The sequence below is a fragment of the Labeo rohita genome, unplaced genomic scaffold (genome assembly GCF_022985175.1).
Source record: "Labeo rohita strain BAU-BD-2019 unplaced genomic scaffold, IGBB_LRoh.1.0 scaffold_97, whole genome shotgun sequence".
Taxonomy (NCBI): Eukaryota; Metazoa; Chordata; class Actinopteri; order Cypriniformes; family Cyprinidae; genus Labeo; species Labeo rohita.
Window position 1 is genome coordinate 318448 of NW_026129931.1, and position 12288 is coordinate 330735.

The 12288-nt window shown below is 41.7% G+C and overlaps 1 protein-coding gene across 2 annotated transcripts in view; it reads right to left on the reverse strand.

Moving 5' to 3' along the window:
* Positions 1-12007, reverse strand: part of megf10 (multiple EGF-like-domains 10) — a 38858-nt gene extending 26851 nt beyond the window's left edge. The window contains exons 1-5 of one of the 2 annotated variants that reach the window (XM_051105354.1): positions 11754-12007; positions 3425-3543; positions 1192-1293; positions 932-1032; positions 375-467 (exon numbers count right to left, since the gene is read on the reverse strand). In XM_051105354.1, coding sequence (XP_050961311.1) covers positions 375-467; positions 932-1032; positions 1192-1293; positions 3425-3531 — 403 coding nt within the window. In that variant the 5' untranslated portion in view covers positions 3532-3543; positions 11754-12007. The remainder of the gene's footprint in view (positions 1-374; positions 468-931; positions 1033-1191; positions 1294-3424; positions 3544-11753) is intronic. The other variant, XM_051105353.1, reaches the window with a different exon arrangement.
* Between the last annotated feature and the right edge of the window lie 281 nt (positions 12008-12288).

Consider the following 12288-nt stretch of genomic DNA (forward strand, 5'->3'; position numbering starts at 1 on the left):
CATTAACCTTCGGCAAACGGCTGTTTATTTTCGGTGAAGTGCCTGATCGTATCAGTAGGGCATAATGATTTGTTCTTTACATTTCACTGTGGACTCTTTTGTGAACCAGTCACAACTTTGCAAACGCTCATCTACTGAAACTATGTCCAAACAATAATAATGATCAATAAGCTGAGATGTGCTCGTTTGTTCAAATCAGAAAAAGTGCAGGGCAATAAGGTCTTGGTCAGTGAGTTAGCTCAGATCACAATCCGGATGTGGTCTTTCACAGATTCATGTCTGAAGACAGTTTAAAACGCAGGACGAGAGACTAGAAGAGAGAGAGAGAGAGAGAGAGAGAGAGAGAGACGGACGGGCACAGCTGCAGGACTCACCGCTGGAGCAGTCGGCCCCTCCCCAGCCCGGCTCACACTGACAGGTGTTGGGGGCCACGCAGCGACCGTGCACACATTTCTCAGCACAGTGGGCTGCAGCGAAAACAAGAGAGAGTCTGCTCAGATTACAGGCCTTCAATGAGGAGAGCAGCAAACAAACACATGAAACACCATCACACACACGGCCTCAGTCCTGCTCTTCATAACTCCACATTACGCATCAGATATCTCACGACTGTCCAATATACGCTTTACATGTGGACGGACTGGTCAGGACAGTGTGCGATCGTACAAGCTTCAGCGCTGGGGACTTCTGAGGGTATGTCAGGAGAAAATATCATGAATTCCAGCGAAAAGTTAAAGTTAAACAGTAACTCAGTGATGTGGAGAGACAGCATGTGATTACAGTCACTATAAACACAAAAGAGTCTTTCAGGCCCAATGAAAGTCTCTTTTAGCTGCTATATATCTGTCTATCTCTATCTATCTATCTATCTATCTATGATATCTGTCTGTATCTGAGGTTTCAGTAGTAGCAGTGCTGTGGTAACACTCACGAACACATCTGTCTCTGCTTTCGTAGAATCCCGGGCAGCACTGAGACTTGCGGCGGTGCATGGTCTTCTCTCCTCTGCGGTAGGCCGTTCTGTAGCTCACCCTAGAACACAACCGAAAAAAAAAAACAATTTCTCATTTGAAGAATGCTTTTGCCTACCGGTCATTTGATGCACTGTCATTGCTGAACTGGATAGAAAATATGAAAAAGAAATCCGTAAAACCTTAATAAACTTTGAAAAGCATTGTGAAGCGCACACACCTGTGCTGAGTGCATTTGAACCAGTTGAGGATGTCCGTGCAGCTGGTGTAGTACACCTGATCGAACGGGTGAGCGTACGACTCCTGCACGGTCACTGAGTAACTGAAGAAATACACACACAGTTTATGAGGGACACTACACAGACATACTGATTTCTGTACTGTACAAACACTGTTCTGAAACCTGACCCTCACAGAAAACATTTTGTTTTTTCATTAAAAAAAAAGCTTTCCTCTTGGGCACCCAAATTTGTCCCAACAATATAGGGGATACCTGGACCACACACACATATACACATACACATACACATACATGTGCGTGTGTGGTCCCATTACTGCAGCGCTAACGGCTAATGAGAGCAGCAGTTCTGCGCTGTTATCTGTGTATGAAAGTGAAGCTGCTGACAAACTACAGCAGAGCGTCACATGTTCGCTGTGTGTGGGCCACTGCTGCTACACAATACATGCGGAAAACAAATCAGAAAAGCAAAGCGTTTCGTTGAAAGCAGCTCTTCTCCAGTTCTCCAGACACCTGTTTGCGCGGCGTCGTTCAGATGTTCATAACGGCTCCGCAAACTCCCGCTCCTCCAGTAAAACGGCGACAGAAGCTCTTTTGTTTCTTCTGGAACAGTTGTGCCTGTCGGCTGTGTTTGGGGCCGCTCATGTGCAGGACACATTCATGAGTAAAAAGAGCACTGCTCATGTATAAATGAGGAACATCATTATAAATAGCAACAGCTGGATCAGATATTGCTTGATTATGATGTAAAGACGGCCGTTTGATGCGTGTCTGTGGAAGCAGAGCGCTGTTGTTTGAATGTGTTGCGAGCGCCACAGTAAGGCGTGAATAAACTCAGCGCCAGTGCAGAGAAACAGCCAGAACGCTGCGAATGTGCTGGGAAATCTTGCACACAAATATTAGACACATTGTGCCGTACGGTCACACATTCTCCGCTTTAGGAAAGTCTTGCGCGGCGCACAGCTGTTCCCACACATTACTGAGTGAAAGCGAATCTAGCTGGGAAAGAAAACTCCATCTTTGTTCTTTTCAATCTGCTTTAATGGATTTCCGAGCCGGTCCTTAATTTGGCCACGGACATCTCCTGCCTGTTAACACTGAGTGTGTGTGTGTGTGTGTGTGTGTGTGTGTGTGTTTACTCCTCTGAGCTGAAGGAACTTGCCTATTGAAAATGACAAAAGACAAGATCCTCTACAATAACCAGTTTTTTGTGCTTGTTTCGAAATGCTGAGAAACAAAAGAGTGTCTGAGCATCAGTCCATCATTATTTATCAGGATTTCATGTTCACTCATCGGGGAAGTGGCCCAAATACAGCCATCAAATGTTTTCTTAAACATATGTCAACAGACTTCCTAACAAAGTGGGTATTAAACGAAAGATTAAACTAAAGATGCTTTGACATCAACTGACAAAATGAAATGATGCACTACTGTATCTGGAAACAGATACTCAAGAACTCAACATTTAATCGGCTCCAAATGAAGAGTAAAATGAAAGTGACAAGCATGTGCATCTGCTGTGAAACAAATCATCCCTCTCATACTTTCTGACTGAAATACGGCATGTTGGCTTATTAGGGTCACTTCCTGTGATAGTTTGAACTCCGCTATATGGGAAACAGAGACGTTCTACAGAAAGCAAACGCATGAGAACAGTGACTGTAAATAATGGGCTTCCCAGATCGATTAATTTCTTATTTTAAAACGGATAGTTCCGGTCCTCGATTCTTGATAATGTTTTTATTAAAATCATTATACTTTATTCGCTCTGTTTTATTTAGTGAAACCTTACTACATATATGGAATAACTGTTTCATAAAAGCAATAAGCCCCGTGAAGCCGTGGTTTGTAGTGAACTTATAACAGCTTAATGTTGTGCCTGACAATGCCCCTTAGCTGCTATAAATTCACTGTAAACCACAGCTTCTTGGGGTTCATTGCTTTAATTAAGCATGCTGCACAACATATTTGAGTAACCCTAACCCTAACTTCTGATCAACACAGACTGTGTGCTCAAGCACAGCAACTTATTAAAAATACTATCTACTCTAGCAAACATCTATAATGCCAAAATAAGCTTCAGGCATCAAACTGAACTCAGTCTGCCCTGATATCAGCACAACAGCAGAACCTGATCCAGCGTCGATCTGAGACAGTTGAGACAGAAGACGTCTGTGTGTGTGTGTGTGTGTGTGTGTGTGTGTGTGTGTCCCACCTCTCCCAGTGACTGCAGACATTGGGGTCGTCCAGGTTGAGTGATGATGTCAGAGCAATCAAACAGCACGAGACGGCCAATAGCAGAGGACTACAGGATGACATCATTACAGGAAACACCTTCACACAAACACAAAACACACACTCCTCAGTCATCGCATACATAAGACTCACGTTCAGCTGTAATCGTAATATTCATGACCTGCATCACATACATGTAGTATTCATCAAAACGCTACGTCAAGTTCAGCGTAAAAATAAATAGCTCTAAATCGCTCGAACAGCAGAGTGGTTTCACCTCGTTCAGTGTGGCTAACTGGTTCAAGCACTAATGGCATCTCATAACGTCAAAGAAACTGAAATCATTTGCTGTACAAACGGTATCCTCAGGTTCATTTATTCTGTATAGCATACATACAGCTGCACTCAAAAGTTCACATCCCCCTTTCAGAATCTGCAAAATGTTCATTACTTTACCAAAATTAGAGGGATCATACAAAATGCATACTATTTTTTATTTGATACTGACCTGAATCAGATATTTCACATAAAGAATGTTTCCATATAGTCCACAAGAAAAAATAGTTGTTGAGTTTATAAAAATGACCCCGTTCAAAAGTTTACGGGTTCAAATACACAAAAATGCTGAAAAGAAAACAGAGAATTTGTGGGCCCTGAAGGATTTTTCTGAAGAACAGCAGCAGTTTAACTGTTCAGGACAAACAAGGGACTCAACTATCACTAAACAAAAACACACAGCTGTGGATCATTCAGGAACAACACAGTATTAAGAATCGAGGGGGTGTAAACGAGGTCATTTTTATAAATTCAACTATTCAACTTTCTCGATATGTGAACTGTAAGCAAATGTCTTTTGTGTAAAATATCTGATTCAGGTCAATAATAAATAAAAAATAACATGCATTTTGTATGACCCCTCTTATTTTGGTAAAATAATGAATCTGCATTTTGCAGATTCTCCAAAGTGTGTGTAAACTTTTGACTTCAACTGTATATTCTTTCACAGTTTCCTGCTGAATGCTGCAAAGACGCATCATTCAGCAGGACGTCAAACGGACGTCTGGAGACGGAATCATCTACACTTGTGTTCGACGGTCACAGCTCAGATGCTCATCAGGGTCAGTTCAAGAACAGCACTAGTCAATCCCTTACAAAAATGCTGTTATAGTAAAAGTGTAGTAACCATGTTTTTTTTTGGAGTATTGACTACCATTTGTATAACCACAGCTTTACTACAAATATCATGGTTACGCTATGGTTAGTGTAGCAAAACCATGGTTTATTTGTGGTTACCATGATTTAACTATAGAAACCATGTTTTCTGGTCTTATTTGTAGTAAAACCATGGTTAATTTTCATAAGAGATTACTCAGGTCATGGCTGGATGTATAGTCCCCGGATGCCATCCAGATGGGCATACTCTGCATTTCACAACAAATTCAGGGTCCGTGAGAGATCCGGGACAGAGAGCGCTCTGTTAGCACCCCGCCGAGACGCTCGTCCCTCCCCCTGCTCCTCCTCCAACACGCCTTTGAGGATTGAGATGATGTTGTGGTGGTGTTGATATTGTGGATGTGGTGTGCACAAAAAATATCCTCAAACCACTCATACAGAGTCTCGTCTCTACACGCCTCCGTCTCTCATCGGCAGAGCGATCAGACTCTCTAACACACACTGGCTGGAGCGCAAATGAAAAAACAGATTTCTTTTTCTGTATGTCTGAGGTGAGGGAGTGTTTCTCTCATGCAGCACGTTCATTAGAAACACACATAGAGCTTGACCTGATGACAAGAATTTGGCACTGATAACTTGAGGGTCCACACAGAATCTGTGACGCACCATCAGACGCCTACAGAAAACTGCAGCAGCTGTATCACATCTGAGGACAATTGGCCTATATTCACTACCGGTATAAAGTTCGGAATCACTGCAATTTTTTAATGGCTTGAAGAAAGTCTCTTCTGCTCACCAAGACTGCATTTATTTGCCCAAAATACAGTAAAAACAGTGAAATATTTTTGAAATGCAATTTAAAATAGCTGTTTTCTATGTGAATATGTGTTAAACTGTAATTTATTTCTGTGATCAAAGCTGAATTGTCAGCATCATTACTCCAGTCTTCAGTGTCACATGATCCCTCAGAAATCATTCTAATATGCTGATTTGCTGCTCAACAAACATTTATGATTATTAGCAATGTTGAAAACAGTTGTGCTGCACAATATTTCTGTGGAAACTATAATATACTTCCATTCAAAGTTTGGGGCAAGAATTTGGTTTAAATAAAAATACTTTTATTTATCAAAGACGCATTAATTAACAGTAATTAACAGCAAACAGTAAATGTTACAGAACATTTCTATTTCGAGAAAATGCTGTTCTTTTGAACTGTCTGTTCATCAAAGAATTCTGAATAAAAAAGACTTTTTCGCTCAAAAAATATTACACCACAGGAATAAATTGCATTAAAAAAATTATATATATTATTTGAACTTGTGATAACATTATGTAATATTATTGTTTTTACTGTATTTTTGATGAAATAAATGCTGTTTGGTCAGCAGAAGAGACTTCTTATTCAGACATTTGTCTGTTAGTGTTCACCAGGTGTTTAATGACGGTCAGTAATGGGGTTTGCTGTCAGTGAGGAGTGCAGATGAGCTGAAGTGGCGGATGAACACCTGTCAGGGACCAGTGAAACAGCAGGGAAAGTGTGGAAATCCTTCAGACGGCACACAGCAGCTAGAGGAGGCGTTCGTCCCTCTGTAGAGAACCTCAACGAGCCGTTTCACCCGTGCTGATGCGTCCGATCCTGAGCTCAGCGTCCGTCCCGATCACACACAGCAGCTCCAGCGACACACGTCGACCTGTCAGAGACGAGCCGTGTAGAAGAACAAAGACTCAAGCAGCTCGCCCGCAGTGATCGTACTGCTCATAAACACAGTCATGGGTTCATATGAGCAGTGTGTGGTGTATCACGGCTGTCCTGTGAGAGCAGGGCTCACGGATGAGGTTAATGGGAGCAGCAGCAGCGCTGGCAAACATCACTTTCAGCGAGTTAATGTGACACAGCTGCGCTTGCTGCGGTCTGAGATGGACGTATCCTGCCTCTGAAAGCCACCGGACCCAAACCCACTCCACCTCTCTGCCTCAGTTAACACACGCTTCACCAAAACAAAAAAAGAGAGTTGTGTAGAACGTTGGACCCGTCATGCACTCAACTGTCGCAGCTGTAATTACAGAGCGGAGGGGAGGTGCGATCAGACTCTGACGCTGGGTGACAAAATAACCTTATAAATCTCATGCAACAGATGCTACAGTACACAGTGTAAGTGCATATAGTGTACAGTCTGTTATTTGAGACATAGGTTTTCAACATGGCTCATCCATAACAGATTTTAGCCTTCTTTGGCCTTTGAAATATTACCTTCATCCTCTGCGTGACACCCCTGAATGTCCCAAACATCTGAACCAATCAGACAGTCCATTCTGAAGTCTGTTTCTCATAAGCCAGTGACATGCAACGCCAGTGCTACACTAAGAATTAAGACGAACACCATCTGCGATGTCTGCAAGAGACTCCGTTCATCACCATGAGCATCCCTGACCGCATCTGTTCAGTCGAAGCTTCATAATGACCTGCACGCTCAGCCTGTCGAAGCCTGCGGAAGTGTCTATATCTGATATGTAGAACGGACTCCTCATTCACAGACCCCGTGTTCATCACATCTGGACTATCTGAATGTATAATGAACTCTATGTGAAATGAAATGCACTGTGAATGTACAGTATATTCTTAAAGGATTACTCCACTTCCAGAATAAAAATCTCCTGATCATTTACTCACCCCGATCTCATCCAACATATTCATGTCTTTCTTTTTTCAGTCGCAAAAAAACAGGAAAACACTCCAGGATTTTTCTCCACAAAAGTGGACTTCAGTGGTGCCCCAAGTTCAAACTTCCAAAATACAGTTTAAATGCAGCTTCAAAGGGCTCTAAATGATCCCAGCCGAGGATGTAGGGTCTTATCTAGTGAAACGATTACAAAAAAAAATTACAATTTATATATCTGATCAGTCATTATATTTAAAAAAAATAGTTACACACTTTTCACCCACAAATGCTTGTCTTGTTCAGATCTTCAATGCGCATGTGTACTCTGTGTATTCTGGTTCAATACAGTTAGTGTATGTGGAAAAACTCTTATTAACTACTTTCTCCTCCAACTTCAAAAACCTACGTCGCTGTTTTACCTTTTTTGTAATCTTCTTAGCACATTCACTTTGTAAACACTGGGTCGTTACTTCTGCAGCGAAGTAGGACGATTTTGATTTTGGAGGAATAAATGAGACGGGATGTTTTTGACAAACTCTAACTGTACTGACCCAGAGTGCACAGCAGTGTTGCCAAGTCAGCGGTTTTCTTGTGGAATTGGGCTACTTTAACACTGATGCCGCAGGTTGTTCTTGACGTCCGCGGGTTGAATCGACCTCAATAACGTGATATTTAGCCCCTAAAATGCGAATTGGGAACCCCCTCGAAATGCGATTGGACTAGTTTTGAGTAGCAATTGGGTGGGCTTTGATGTGAAAACCTGGCAACCCTGGTGCACAACGTACGCATGCGCATCGCAGATCTAGACAAGATGAGCAATTGAGATAAAAAAGTATATAAATTGTCATTTTCTTATAAATAACTGATCGTTTCGCTAGATAAGACCCTTATTCCTTGGCTGGGATCGTTTAGACCCTTCGAAGCTGCACTGAAACTGCATTTTTTACCTTCAGTCTGCTGAGCCCCACTGAAGTCCACTATATGGAGAAAAATCCTGGGATGTTTTCTTTAAAAAAAACTTAACTTCTTTTTGACTGAAGAAAGAAAGACATGAACATTTTGGATGACATGGGTGGGGGGGGTGTTTGAGATATCAACCTCAGATTTGCAGCACAACTAGTTTAGTTTTTATTTTCTAGCAGTTTAGAATTTCTACATGTTTTGTAAAATATATTTTTATAAAATAAATATTTAAATTTGAACATTTTATATTTTAATAAACTTTCATAACTTTTGTAATATCAGTTGTATAACTTTTTTTCACTTCTGCAATAATCTGCTAAGTGTCTTTGTTAAAAAGAGACCAACTTTAAGTCTCCAAAGCACTGGAAATTTATAACAATTTAAGGTGGAAATGTCATTTTCAGGTCTATGCTTAAAACGTGAAGCCAACAGTTAACAGATCAAATACACTTTCAAATTTTTTGTTATCTATAACATCTTGCCTTTTTAGTGACATAATGAGTGAATTCAAGAATATTTTCTTATGTGTGTCTTTAGCTGTGCTAAAAAGTAATTTCTAAAGTAAATTACCCAAGTTATTTTTTAGCAAAACAACAACAAACAGCCGCAGTGTAGTGGAGCTTTATTTCTGATTTGCTGCTCCTCTCATAGGAGATGCTCTGAAAATGGAACGAACATAACGACGCGACTTTTTTATGTATGTATGTCAGCGGTATACAGGAGAAGAGCTGAAGAGACCGAATGAACCCTGCTGTGACCCTCATGCTCTCCCTGAACATTTACTATGATACAAATGCACTTTCTGGAGTCAGAAATCTGAGCCCACAATTCCAACACAAACGGACGAAACCCCCTCAGCAGTCCAGTCTCGCTCTGGAGCGTGAGGTCAGTGAGGTCAGAGAGAGTACTGAGAGAGGAACACTACTCAGGGGGCTCATGAAAGACTCCATGCAAAGTGTGTTGTCTCTAAAGCGTCTCCAGCACAGTTGACGGGAACAGGTGCTCAGAGCCACAGAAATCACACACCGCGTCTGCTTCGCTCGTCTGGAGCGGCCCGTGCTGGAATGGAGCCAGTATTTCGGTGAAAGTGAGCACAGGTGTCAGCGCTGAGGTGAGTCTGATCCTTCACGCACACGTTCTGTGCGTCAGACGTGCAGGGTGAGGCGGGTGAAGTGGGCGTACGGGCGGGAAACCGCTGTTGTGTCTACGCATACATGTCTAGTGCCACTTTAAGAGCCCTCGAGCACTCGAGGGAGAAATATAACACTACACTCTTAATCTGAGAGAGGAAGATGATGAAACTGACATACATTCCTCCATAACGTTCAGACAGAACAGCAGTGTCTGAGCGGCTGTTGTGTTCCTCTCTGACATGTAACAGTGGAAAAGTGTGTGACGACACTGAAAAGATGGATGAAGACCAAGAATAAGTATGTCAATGCAACCATAACTGTAAAAAATCAGTTTCTTAAGTTGTAAATAAAACAAAGATTCTTAGAGTTCTTTGTATTCTTTGTAAAACTAGTCATTTCTGAGTGGAACGTGTTCAAAATAAATCCTACACCAAGTTTTTTTTTTGGTGTAACTGAGGTACTGTGTACTTGATCCATCATTCATGAACAATATGTATCACGTACGGCGTAATCGCAGTAAACACAGTTTAATTCAAGATGCGGAGGCAAAAAGTGCTTTCGGCCCGTCGAGACGAGACGCTGGTTGCGGTGCTACTGTGCAAAGGCAATAAGGTGTCCACGCCTTTTCATCGCTAATGTGTGTCTTTAGTGAATCCTGACAGTAGTTTTTTGATGCCAAAAGAGGTTGGTAACACTGGCCCTGAAGCTGGAATCCATCATAAAGCAGACGGAGGGTCTGGAGTTTTTTGGGCTCGTCTTTGTAGGTCACTGACGTCACAGCCTTTCTCTCAAACGGCCCAATAAACACTCACATGTGTCCCTGTCAATCAACACACATCTCAGCCCAACTCTAACTGCTATTGTTCCTTCCAGCAGGAAACAAACATCTACATTCACTCACTTTCTCACAAGACGAAGACAACAGTCCTGAACAAACACGACAGCAAATCAAACCGAGCTGGATCTTTTAGCACAGATTCTGGAGAAGGTGTCAAACTCAAGGCCCACGGGCGTTTCCAGTGTTTTAACTGCATGAAGCTTACTTTAGGTTTCAGACATTCAAATACATAGACATATTAGTAAAAACATTTATAGTTCATAAAAAATGCACATTCAAATGAACTTTGGAATATAATTTAATGTTTATCACACATTCTGTTGATCACACTTTAATTCTTACTATTAACTGTCAACTATGACTTTTACTTCTGAATTTTTAAACTTTTTCGACTCTGAATTTGCTAATAGTAAGGTAGTTTTTAAGTTTAAGGATTAAGGGATGTGAAATATGGTCATGCAGAGTAAAACTTTTATATAAGTATTTATAAGCAGTCAGTATGCTAGTAATCATGCCTGGTCCCTAAACTAAAGTGTTACCATTTATTCTATTCCGCTCATTTTAACATCTTTAGGGGAAAGTGGAGGAGTGTTTACAGTGTGAATGGGACAGACTCTGACTCACATTTACACAAACATGGAGGCGCCCATCGCCGCCAAACTATACATCCATCATGACCATTAGAGAAGTCTTTAAAACACAATATACATTACACATATACTGCACAATCTAACACACATCAGTCGCGCGGCGTCAAATGTAAAGTGGCGACGGAAACAAAAGGTGACGCATGACATCTTTCGGACCAGCTCTTAATATGGAGTTTGTTATTGTCATCGAGCAAATAGTAACTAGGTTTTATATCTAAAACCCCGCTCCTAACCCACGCCTGACTTTCTCGTGTCTCTATTTCTACTGGACATCATCATCATCATCATCATCAACTGAGAGAGAAGAGATCCGCGTTCAGCTGCGCCGCCGAAGGATGTGAAACTTTCTCAGCTACTTATTTTTGTCTCTCAGAAACATTGGTCTGTGACAAACCCTGTAATTATGATGGGAATAATGCTGTTTTTATTGCAAGCAGATGGAGCATCGGAGCGCTCGCCTTAACAAACAGACGCACAATATGATCATCACACGGTCAGAATCACAGCACATCATACACGGGACACATCACATACATACAAGACCCAATCAATAAAATCACTGCACACACACACACACACACTTTCTCTCATGACACACACCACTTCCAGCAGCATCACATCAGCCAAACAACAATAAAGACATTTAGGGAAAAAATGTTAAAACACACAAAATTAACTGTCTTACCCTGACACCTGAAAAATGAACAACGTTTTAACAATATTTCGATTTCATCTAATGCATTTGACCTGATTAAATTAGGACCTGCATTAAACTAGGAGTCGCTTTAGTCTGTGCAACAGAATGTTCAGAATAGTTACAGTGTTTCAAAATGGTTAATTCCTCATACAGTTTATACAATTCAAAGCGATTCATAAAAATTAAACTTACCACTTCTATGCAAAAGTTTGCGTTCTGTCCAAATACATGGGATCCGCTAAAATGAGCGTCTCTTCCCTTCAAATAGTTTCGCAGGAGCGCGCAAAGACTCGAGTGATGAACACCGACGCGCTCCTTCGGCTCCACACGAGACGCGACGCGACAGAAACGCAACGTTATCGTGACGTCAGAAGGACGCAGCCAATAGCAGCAGCTGTTCTGTGTTGAATGAACGTCACAAACGCGTCCTGAACAGTGTTTCCCAGCTCTGCCCAGGAGGCTCGACTATCAGCTACAGCACCAGTGAGCGCTGTGTGTTTTTACATTGAAAAATTATTCCAGCTACAACTGATCAGAGAGCAGTGCTGAAAGGAACCGAACCGGATCAGTAGCCGGAACGCGAGTGTTTGACGAGGTGAAGTGGCGCCATCTCGAGCTCACATAGATCAGTCCCATCCCAAAATGTTTAGATTCGGGAAAAACAAGACAGTAGGTGACGCCAAAGACTACAGAATACACTTAAAGGGATTTTGTTGACGCGCACAAA